General features: G+C 37.3%; 1 protein-coding gene across 8 annotated transcripts in view; it reads left to right on the forward strand.

Annotated features, from left to right (window-relative positions):
• Positions 1-12095, forward strand: part of LOC140726699 (disks large homolog 2-like) — a 797667-nt gene that overhangs the window by 384190 nt on the left and 401382 nt on the right. For 7 of the 8 annotated variants that reach the window (XM_073043428.1, XM_073043429.1, XM_073043430.1 and 4 more), the window contains one exon: positions 9901-9954. In XM_073043428.1, the coding sequence (XP_072899529.1) occupies positions 9901-9954 (54 nt within the window). Of the gene's footprint in view, positions 1-1912; positions 2043-9900; positions 9955-12095 lie in introns of those variants that run through there. The other variant, XM_073043435.1, reaches the window with a different exon arrangement.

The following is a 12095-nucleotide window of genomic DNA, read 5'->3' on the forward strand; positions in this document are numbered from 1 at the left end:
TCTCACATTTGGTTCTAGGAACATTTCATGAAATCTCTGCCAAGGAGCCACTAACTTGTATACCAAGCTTATCAGTTTTATACCATCTATTGAAGGTGCTCCTGTCATTGAAATGGGGCTACTAACATCTCTAAAATTTATTTTTATTTTTTTAATCCTTTTAATCAGCACATTTATGCTTTAAAATTAATTGCCTTAAAATAAATGTTACAGTGAATTATTTATTTTTAATTTTTATATGTATGCTTTTATATTTATGATTTTAAAGCTTTTATTATTTAAATGTTATGCAATTATTTTATCAATGCTGAAGATGTGCAAATTATTTGCTGCATTTGCTAGGTTAACAGAGCAGTGCTTTTCAAAGTCCTAAGGTGATACAGAAATGAAAGTTTTAAAATATGATTTAATTAATTTCTTCAAGCAATTTAGACACAATCCAGATAAGTGATTTAACCTTTATTATTCAACAGAAAAGAGAACTGGTTGATGTTATAATTTTAATTGACTTATTTTTAGTAGAAATAGGTATACACCTGACTGTAACAAATGGGTTGAAAATTAAATCTTATATCTCTATGTAAGTTTGTGAACTCTTCTTTATACTGACTCTATATACCTATTTTTTCCAGTGAATCTATCAAATTGAAGAAAACCAAACCTCTTGATTTATTAATTGCATTCTACTCCTTAGTAGCTTGAAGCTTTTGCTGCTGGGTTAATAATTCCAAGTGATTTCACAGCACTAACTGAAGCCACTGACTGTTCTTCAGGGTTTTTATTTGCCAGAATCTGAATTTCTAATATGATAACTTGTTTATAATTTTATAATGTTTTAAATCTATAATTACATTTCAAGGCTTCATGTTGGAAACTGAAGTCTAATATTCAAGATTAATTGTTAAGTCACAATTCACATTAACACTATTATTTCTAATTTTGACTGCTCATTCTGGTTCAGAAATAAGGGCATATTTTGCCTTAAATTTGAAATGTCAAAGTTAAATTTGGGATAAGATTTTTTTTAAGTCACATGAATGTTGAATTGTGCGCTGTGTGGTATTCTAATAGTTGCATACGAAGCTGTAGTTTTTGTTTTGGTAGTTCTACATGTAACACATTTGAAACATAAATAAGAACAGAAGAAAGCCAGCTGTTCTGATGCAGCCGGCATCTTAAATTAAGAGAATTTAAAACTAAATTCTTTAGTTTTAACATTTTTATGTTTTGTATTTATAATTTTTTAAAGCTTTTATTATTTAAACATTATGAAAATAGTTTATCAGTGCTATTTAAAAACAGGCTAAGCATTCAAACTGTCAGAAAATGATCAGGTGACAAGGTGGGGCAGAATGTTAGTTTTTGCTGCAAGTTGCCTAAATACTCCTTCTAGTCTGCTTTGTATGCAAATTGGCTGCAGTAACAACGTCATAAAGATTTAACACTTACATGTAGTAAGTGTAATTGTCTTTCTACCATAACGTGAATATGATTGTGGACCAATTCCAGAGATATCCTTACCCATTATTGAAGACTCACATATCTATACCCTTTAACTCTTCATTCAGAGTTTTGTTGCTTCTGATGAGTAATTGATTACTGTTAGACAGGCTATACATGGAAATGGTGATTTTGAAATATTATTTGAAAAATGAATTTAAGAATATATTGTTTGCATTGGCTTACCGAATAGTTTGCCCAGTTTTGGCACATCTGGAGTTGCTGATGTCTAAACTGGAGATGTCGTTGTCACATTCAAATATGACATTCAGATTGTAGTCATCTGATCTATTCGGTTTTACTCTCATAATATTTTTGTTGCTATTTGATATACCAGTATGGCTTCCTAAGCCATTTCAAACCTGGAAAAAGTGGCATGATTCCTTCACTACAAAAGAGTGAATCAGATTTTGTTTGTCTGTGGAGATCCAGTTGCTCATGAATTACCCAAGTTGATTATCAAGAACAGAATCAGAAATTCATACCTGGAAAATAACATATTTGGAGTTGAAACATCAGATGCCAATGCAGTGATGAAAAAGGTAGTTTTATTTCTTATGACATGTTTTTCAATATGGTTGTGGCATCACAGAAGTGTATTGCTGGAAATGGAATGGGGAATTATTAGCTGAGTTAGGTTTTATTATTTAAAGGAACAACAATAATCAGACAGCTATAGAGAGAGCTTATAAATAGATTAAATGTATTGCTGTAACTGAATGTTATTTTACTGTATATATAAAAGTTACATTTATTTCTCAATAATTAATAGAATTATGGAATTATGTAGCATAAAAGCAGGGCAGTTGAATTGTTGTTTCAAGCTGGTTCTATGTTCTGGTCCTGCAACTACATTGTTTTACCACTTGTATTGATGATGAGTCCATTTAATGTTCTCTGGGTCAACTAACCTGTCAGACTAAAGACCAGTCAGCTCAATTACACTTGCAGGTTCTTTATGAATGCTTTTACCGAGCTGAAACATTTTCACAACTTAGTACAATTTCTTCTTGTATCTACATCATGCATTCGGACCCAGATATTGTCTGATCTGGTTAAACTAGTCAGCTTCACTCTAAGGACAAACTGGTTTTCTGTAATACTTGAGCACAAATTTTTTTTTTTGCAACAGTTGGTCTCAAATTATTACTACTTATATCTTCAGTAGTCTCATCTAATCTGCCAAAATATTTACTGGATGCTCTTTCTAGGCTCTTGTAATTCAGTGATCATCCATCAAAGAACTGAACAAATGTGGCTACATCTGCTTCATAGTTCCCTTTGCAGTGTCCTGATTTAGAGTTCTTTCAGAGGTGACCCTCAGCATGTGACATTAGTTGAATCAACAGTCTGGTTTTACATCTCTTCTTCTAACAGACTATTAACTGTAATTAAGTTGGATTCCTTCTAGAAGTTTATTTATTGGCCTCATGGCTGCAAATGTCAGTATTGAAACTCATTTATTATAAGATGCATATATAAAATAATTAGTTAAATAAATTAAAGGAGTGCAAAAAAAAGAGAAAAATTAGTGTTCACAGGTTCATTGTTCATTCAGTAAGCTAATGGTGGAGGGGAAGGACTTTCTAGAAAGTTGAGTGTGTGTTTTCAGCCTCCTTGATGCTAGCAATGAGAAGAGGGCATGTCCTGAGTGATGTGTTCCTTGATGATGGATGCCACCTTTTGAGGAATCATCTTTTAAAAGTGTCCTGGTTGCTGGGGAGGCTAGCACCCATGATGTAGCAGGCTGAGTTTACAATTTTCTGGAACTTTTTCTGATTCTGTGCAGTGGCCCCTCTCTCTAGTGATGCAACCAGTTAAAATGCTCTCCATGGTATATCGTAGAAATTTGCAAGAGTCTTTGGTGATATACCAAGCCTCCTCAAACTTTTAATGAAATATAACCACTGGTGTGCCTTCTTTATATTTTGCATCAATATGTTTGGCAGAGGATAGTTCTTCAGAGACCTTAACAACCAGAATCTTGAAACTGCTCACCTTTTCCACTGATGATCCTTCAGTAAGGACTGGGGTGTTTTCACTCAACTCCCCATTCCTGAAGTTCTTAATCATTTCCTTGGTCTTACTGATGCTGAGTGCAAGGTGTGGCTGTGACACCAATCAACCACCTGATCAATCTCACTCCTGTACACCTCCACATCACCATCTGAAATTCTGCCAATGATAGTTGTTTCCATGACAAAATTATAGATGGTATTTGAGCTGCCTAGTCACACATTCATAGGTGTAGAGAGAGTAGAACAGTGGGTTATGCACACATCCTTGAGGTGCACCAGTGTTGATTGTGAGGAGGAGATGTTATTTCTGATCTACACTGACTTATGGTCTCACGGTCAGGAATTCAAGGATCCAGTTACAGAAGGAGGTACAGAGGCCGAGGTTTTAGAATTTGTTGATTAAAACTGAGGGTATAACTGTTGGATGCTGAGCTGTAATCAATAAACAGCAACCTGAAATTGGTATTGCTATTGTCCAGGTGATGCAAGAGCCAGTAAGAATGCATCCACTGTAGACCTATTGTGTCGATTGGCAGGAGTTGATTCTAACCATGGTCAGCCTCTCAAAGTATTTCATTACAGTAGATATGAGTGCAACTGGTTGATCATCATTGAGGCAACTCACCCTGCTGTTCTTGGGCACTGGTAAGATTGTCACTATTTTGAAGCAGGTGGGAACCTATGAATGCTGCAGTGAGAGATTGAAGATGACATTGAACACCCCCATCAGTTGGCTGGCTCAGGTTTTCAGTGACCTACTAGGTATGTCATCATGCCTTGTGAAGGTTCACCCTCTGGAAAGATGTTCTGCCATTGGCCTCCGAGACGGAAACCATATGGTCACCAGATGTTGTAGGGATTTGCACAGGTGTAGTTGTATTCTCCCTTTCAAAGCACACATAAGATACATTGTCCTCATCTGGGAGTGAAGCATCACAGCCATTTATGATGTTAGGTTTTGCTTTGTAGGAAGCAATGGCCTGCAAATCCTGCCAGAGCTGATGTGCATCCATTTCCTTCTCTAACTTCAATCGTAAGTCATACCTGGATTTCTTGTATGGTTCTGGATCACTGGTCTTGAATGTCATAGATATAGCCCTCAGCAGACTGTGAATCTCATAGTTCATCCACGGCTTTTGGTTTGGGTATGTGCAGTGGCACATCTAAAGTATGGTAGGTATGGTACTGGGCGCCACTTGAAGGGGGCCACCACTGAACAATTTCTATTAAAGTCAGACAAGCCATCCTCGGACATTGAAAAAAGAATTTTCTTCAGATGTATGATCTGTCTGTGATGATCATGGGTGAGAAGCACTAGGATGGCCTTATTTCAGAGCATTGTGTAAGAAGACCATGAAACGTTTCTTCACGAAGAAGAAGGAAAGTGGAGCTGAAGGACAGAAGAGACGAAAGTTGGAGGTGGAGGAAGCCAAAACGTCGAGCAAGTTCTTCATGCCCTTCTTTATAAAGCATGGAACAAGTAGTTTGACGCGTTCCATGGAGTTGCCTGCACCTGCTACAAGTTTGTTAGAATCTGAAGGTGGATCAAGAACAAATGTGTCACAAGCCGAGGAGGAAGTCAAGTCAGATAAATCTGAGATTAAGAGTGAGGCTGCCACAGAGAACGTGAACATGACAAGAGGAGAAGACGATAGTGGTGGTGGTGGTGATGTTGAGTTTATTGACGAGATTTTACCTGATGAGATTGAACTGATGACACTGAACCTAGTGAACTGGATGGTGTCAAAGAGCCTCAAACTATCATACCAGAAGTAATTGAACAGCATGACATTGGACTTCTGAAGTTCGACAAGCATACAGGAAAAGCAATTCTGCCTGACGCATTGAGAACAGAAATAATAAAGCTGGGTTCGAAGTATTTCCAGAACAGTGAGGGGCCTTTCCTACCAACAAATAACCACTCAATGAACAAAACTTGGTTCAAGAGGAAATTGGGAAATGGTCATGGTGTGGAAGTGGCTTGCTCATCGCTCTATTCCCCTTCTAAAAAGATCCAGAACAAGTTCATCCACATGATGGCATCCATTGTTCTCCAGAGTTTACTGAGAAGCATTCGTAACGCCAAGTACTATGGTCTCACGTTCGACTCAACTCCTAATCAGGCACACCGTGAGCAGATGTCAGAAGTAGTGAGGTATGTGTAAGTTGATTTTAAGAGGAAAACTGTCCGTGTTAGAGAGTCCTTCCTTGGTTTTATCCAGATAAGCCAGAAGGATGCTGAGAGCTTGGTTGACGACATCATGAAACAGCTAGAGAAGAAAGAAATGGAGCTACAAGATTGTTGGTCTCACTGCTATGACAACACTGTTGTGATGGCTGGACACAGAAGTGGTGTTCAAAAAGAGTAAGTGAGAAAAACAACCTGGCAGTGTTTGCGAATTGTGACAATCACTCACTCAACTTGGTGAGTGTACATGCAGCCAAGCAGGATACAATGATGGTCACATTTTTTGGAACCATCGAAGCTCTCTACGTGTTTTTCTCTCATTCAACACGGCGCTGGAAAAAACTCAAAAACACTGTGCCTGTGGTTGTTAAGTCGGAGTCCGAAGCCAGATGGAGTGCAAGGACAGAAGCAGTGAAGCCCATCAACAAGTACCTTGAGGAGATACTTCAAGTTCTCCAGGACATGATAGACAATGAAAATGAGACCAGTGAAACAAGAAGTGACACAAGGCAGCTGTACAACCGCATGTTGAGTTACGATTTTCTGATTTTGCTAGGATTTTGGAACGAAGTACTCATTTGCATTGACTGTATTCAAATGAGGCTACAGGATCCTATTCCTAGCATGAACTTCCACGATACTGCCCTGGATTTGAAAGCCCTCTGAGATCATTTTTATGATGAAAGAGGTGTGTTGGTCAGTGAATCACTCGAAGAAGGAGTTGGTCTCTGTCAAGAATGAAATATTGAAGTTGAAAGACGTCAGAGAGAAAAGAAATGAATGGCTGATGAGAACTCAAGAGACGCTAGGTTAACAGCTAAGGAGGAAATGGAAAGAGTCATGAAGGGAACACTCAACCATCTTCACAGAGAAATGGGTGAAAGGTTTGCTCGTTTGCACGACACTGACGCCAAGTTTGGGTTCCTTCTCGATGTTGAGGGACTGTGTTACAGCACCGACAGTAATGACCTAAAGAAGAAGTGCAAAAATTTGGGCGAATTGTACAGCTCTGATGTTGATGGACAGCAGCTATATGAAGAAATTTTGGATTGCAGAATGTTGCTATCAAGGCGGGTCAACATGAAAATATCAAGACCTGAAGAGCTTCTTGAATTTATTGTTCAGTATGGAGATGAGAGCATCTTCCCCAGCCTTCGCATTGCTATTCAGATAATGCTAACCATTGCAGTTTCCATCACCAGCTGTGAGAGATCATTCAGCAAGTTAAAACTAATACTTTTGTATTTGAGAGCCTCCATGGGTGAAGGCAGTGTCTGATCTTGCTCTGCTGGGTATAGAAAGAGCAGAAACTGAAAAAATTGACTTTGGTCACGTCATAGACCAATTTGAATCAGTGAAAGCAAGGAAGATGCAGTTATAATTTTCATGTAGTGCCATAATTTGTTAATTAAAAGATAAACGAGCTTGACTTGTATTTTTGAGCTGACATAATGGTAAAGTTATCTAAAAGTTGGGTGTCAGATATTTGGGCAGGGGCGCAATTTCAGTGCTTGCCATAGGCACTATTTTCCATAGATACGCCCCTGGGTATGTCCAGTATGTTCTTGAAGGCACACAGTCATTCACCCAGGTCTTGATGAACACGGTGCAACTGTGGCGTGTTCATCCAGATTTGAAGATGAATCCATGAATATTGTCCTGTCCACCGAAGCAGCCCTGTAAGTGCTCCTCTGCCTCTCTTAACCATGCCTTCTGTACATGCAGGTCACCAGATACTTCACTACCCTGAGATTCCTTTCTTTGTGGGGATTCACGGTGACAAAGAAACACAATAGAATCTATGAAAAACAGCACACGGAACAAGATGAACAAATAACCAATGTATAAGAGTTCATATATATTGAATAATAACCATATTTATGAATCCTGCTATACTGTAGATCTTTCATTTCCTCTTTAAATAGAAATTGAATGAGTGTTTCATTTCTTGATTATGAAAGCTTTAGATAATTATAAAGTAATCCAATGGATTAAATTTAGAGACCTTTTATAGATTGATTGTTTTCCCCAACTTGATCCAAAAGTTCAAGGCAATTAATTGGCCATTTTAAACAAAAAATAATCTAATTGATTGCATCTGCAAACTCTTATGTTTCTTAATTGACTGCTCCTGTAGGTTCATAACTCTGAAATGTTAATGCTATATCTTTCTACACCAAAGCTCCTTCATCTGTTGGTGAGCATTTTCTGTTTTTATTTTCAGAATTATGCTTTGATGCTTTTTTTAAAATCTAAAAATATCATTATCATATAACAATTTCTATGACATTCTCTCGCTTTAGTGACTTTGTGAAAATAGGACTCTTATTTGTGTCAGGCTGTGCAAGTGCCATTCTACAGGCGTGAAGCCAAAAAATCTTCGCTGCATTTATGAGGGGCTGCTGCTTTGTTAGAAATGTTGTCTTCCAGATGTGATGCTAGACTTCTTGTGGATGTAAAAGATTAATTACTGTTTCAAAAACTAACAGAGTAGTGCATTCTGTATTCTGGTCAATGTTGCATCCTCTATATACAGCATTAATATAATCTGGTCATTATCACTTTGCTGTTTAAGGAAGCTTAAGATGTGATAATTGATCGCTGTATTTCCTACATTAACTGAACAGTGCTTTTAGATGTCTTAACGTGCTACAGAAATTAAAGTTTTAAGATATGATTTAATTAATTTCTTCAAACAATTTAGACACAATGTAGACAAATGATTTAACTTTCATTATTTCAACAAAAAAAGAGCTAGCCAATCCTATAATTTTCTTCAAGACTTATTTTTAGTAGAAATAGGTATCCACCTGCCTGTAACAAATGGGTCAAAAATTAAATCAATTTGTGAACTCTTTTGTATTCTGATTTCTTTTTACTGATTTTTTAAAAACTGAATCTAGCAAATTTAAGAAAACCAGTCCTCTTGATTTATTGATTGCATTCAGCTCCTTAGTAGCTTGAAGTGTTTGCTGTTGGGTTAATAATTCCAGGTGATTTCACAGCACTAACTGAAGCCACTGTTCTTCAGAGATTTTGGTTTTATTTGTTTCATTGATTAATAAAGTGCCAGAACCTGAATTTTGAATATGATAACCTCTATAATTTAATAACATTTTAAATATTTAATTACATTTCAAATCTTCATGTTAGAAACTGAAGTCTAATATTTAGGATTAATTGTTAAATCACAATTCACATTAACACAGTAATATTTCTAATTTTGACTGCTCATTCTGGTTGAGAAATTGGGGCATATTTTGCCTTAAATTTGAAACGTCGAAGTTAAACTTGGGATTAGATTTGTTTTATAGTCACATGAATGTTGAAATATGCTCTGTTATTTTTAATGCTTGCATACTAAGTTGTTAGTTCTACATATGACATATTTGAAACATAAATATGAACAAAAGAAAGCCAGCTGTTCTGATGCATTTGTCTTCTTCGGGTGGATCTTGTAAAAGCCCCATGGTCTATTTTAATAGATTACTGTCTGGGGATCCAAATGACACAGACAAGACTCCCCAGAAAAAAAATGGAAATCTGTCCTAAAGAGTTATTCTGAAAGGAAATATTTCTCAATGGCGTCTTGCAGTTTTCAATAATATAGAGCCTATATTCACCAACTCCGATCTACAATTTCCATAAGATAACTTTGTGTTTTTTCTGTACAAATAGCACCACAATTTCACATCTTGAGTGGATATATTTTATTTGTGTAATTGTTATAAGATTACAGTCCAACTATATATGGATGACAAGAGCTGCCACTGTAAGTGTCCATCACTATTTCTTTTCCCATGTTACTAGCTCTGTCCCTCTAGCCATTACCTGAAATTGAACTCAGCAGTTTGCCACCCTGATGATGTAGCAGATTTTGATTTGTATTTTGACATGAGTAATTCAACATACAATTAAAGTTCCTATTAAATTATAGGGACCACATAATTAAATCAATGGATAGATTTCTGAACCAACGTAAAATAATTATACACAGCTAGAGTTAAAATTTTTTGTTGTTTTATTTTTTAAATATTTTTCTAGTTATTTTAATGTCGTTTTCATAAATACTATATGCAACAATATTAATTTGCTTTATTTTCAAGAGTGGGAACATTGAAAGAACAAGCAATGTAGCTAGATACTAACACATAACTGGCAAATGGGTTTGACTTTATTTTTGTTTACATGCAGGCAAGCCCCATTCCTATTATTATCAATACAGAAGCACTGGATTCCGTTCCCTATGTAAGTACAGCTCTTCAAATATTAGAAGTTTTATATCAACTGTATGTGATAAAATGATGGAGTATGCACTCGAAATTAGCGCTAATATATATAGTATTTTACCAATAGTTTACTTTTCTAAATATAGTATTGCTTAGGGCTGTTGTTTATTAATAAAACTTTGATAATCCAGCATGTTTGAAAATTCTGACAGCTCAGCTTACTCGTGTTCCAAATGTGAGGCAGGCTCCAGAGTGCAAGCAGGATATGTGGCCAGAGCCAGGGGCCTGGTGTCCCGACTTTGGGGCAGAGCAGAGGTTCCTAATTGTAGGCTAGGACAAGGGGGTCCCTACCATGGGCCAAGGCCAAGGGTTCTGACTCTGGGCAGAGGCCAGTGAACCAGACAGCTGGGCAGAGCTGGTGTGTCTAGACATCAGAATGGAACGAGACTGGGGAATGGCGATAGGGCGTAGTGCCCAGACTATGGAGTGGTGCTTTGGGTCTGTACAGTTGAGCAGAGTGGGTAGTTCAGACTCTAGGCTGCATTCAGGGCCAGGGGTTTGTACTGTGGGCTGCAGTTGGGACCAAGTGTCTGGACAATGAACTGGAGCTGGGTTTTTAAAATCCAGTCATTGTTTTAATCTAGCAATTGTTGGAAGATGTTAAAAAAAACATTATTTTGGAACCAAGCTAATATATAATTGGACAGGAATCTTCTCTCATTACTAATTTTATCTGCTTTTTCATGTAGCGTGAGTGTATTCAGTTATTTATTTCTATTTATTAGTCAAGAGTCTAATATTTTTACTGTTTTGGAATATGGCTAGACTGTCAGACACAAAAGGCAAAGACATATTTATGTTGCTAATGCCTTGCCAATCTTTAATCAACTGCTTATTCTCTAAGCTCATTGACACCGAGGCCTATTGAGATTTTTGTGCAACTGGAGGCCTCTAAGTGACTGATTGAAAGTGTTAAGAGGAACAGGGTCTCATTCTTAGCTCAGGATTTGATGAGTTGTGTTAGATGGGTTAGTGGTCAGAGAATTAAATTTATGGTAGGGATATAGAGATAGGGTTAGGGAGTGTTTGGGAGAATTGTCTGGGGTATCCTGAATTAGTCTGATGGAGAGCTAGCGGCCCAACAGGAAACATTAAGGGATGTAAACTTCTCCCAAGCCTCATCAAGAGAGCAATGTGCAAAATTAATCGGCAGTGATATTTTAAACGTCTCAGGTTTAACAACTAACAATTCTTAAGCCTGCTTTTCCTTCTGCTATTTAAGGGCAACACACAAACTGTATTTGTTGCCCTCACTGATCTCCATGACTTCCTGTGAAATTATTCAACATTGTGTACTTTGACTGCTTTTCCATGAAGATTAGAGTCTTGGTTATTGGCAGTTTCTTTTCAGCTTCCTAACTATATGGATCTTTCTCAGCTGCTACTGCTACTCTCTACGATATGAGTTTGCAAATCCTTGCTTCATTGGAGAGATCATCCGTACTCCATACTTGAGCAGAGAGGCCGCATCTATCCTTCCTTCGGTCGACAGGAGCAGGGAGAACAATTGTGGGCATTTGCCTGCTTTTCAGGCTTCTTTGGTGTCTAATCATTCATAAATTGCACTTATTTCCATACATACATGTCTTTGGCAAGCTCCTGCCAGGAAAACTGGCTTGCACGTAGAACTTGCTTTATGTGAGCATTGTCCTATTAAGGCTCTGTCTATCCAGATCACTTAAGCCTCTTGGAAGCATTCTTCCACCTGTCCCCAATGCCCCACCAAGTCCTTCATTTATCATTCATTTATTCAGTAGCAATCCTTTCCTGTAGCTATAAGAGTGTTTTTACATTGTATATTTTGCTTCATGGTGGTAAAGGAAGTCTGCAACAATTGCATCACATGATACGAACAGCAAAAATTTGCAAAATAGCAATGGAAATGTTGTACCAAAACTATATCATCAGCTGACCAGATCCACAATAATGTTGAAACATTAATGACCATAACACATATTTGTAAAATTAGGCCAATCTGTCCATTGAGTCTGCTCTGCCATTCAATCATGGCTCTTTCAACCACGTTCTCTTGCCTTCTCCCTATAATTTTTTGATGTCCTTACTAAACAAGAAACGATCAACCTCTGCTTTAAATATACA

This window comes from Hemitrygon akajei, chromosome 4 (genome assembly GCF_048418815.1).
Source record: "Hemitrygon akajei chromosome 4, sHemAka1.3, whole genome shotgun sequence".
In the NCBI taxonomy this organism is placed as follows: Eukaryota; Metazoa; Chordata; class Chondrichthyes; order Myliobatiformes; family Dasyatidae; genus Hemitrygon; species Hemitrygon akajei.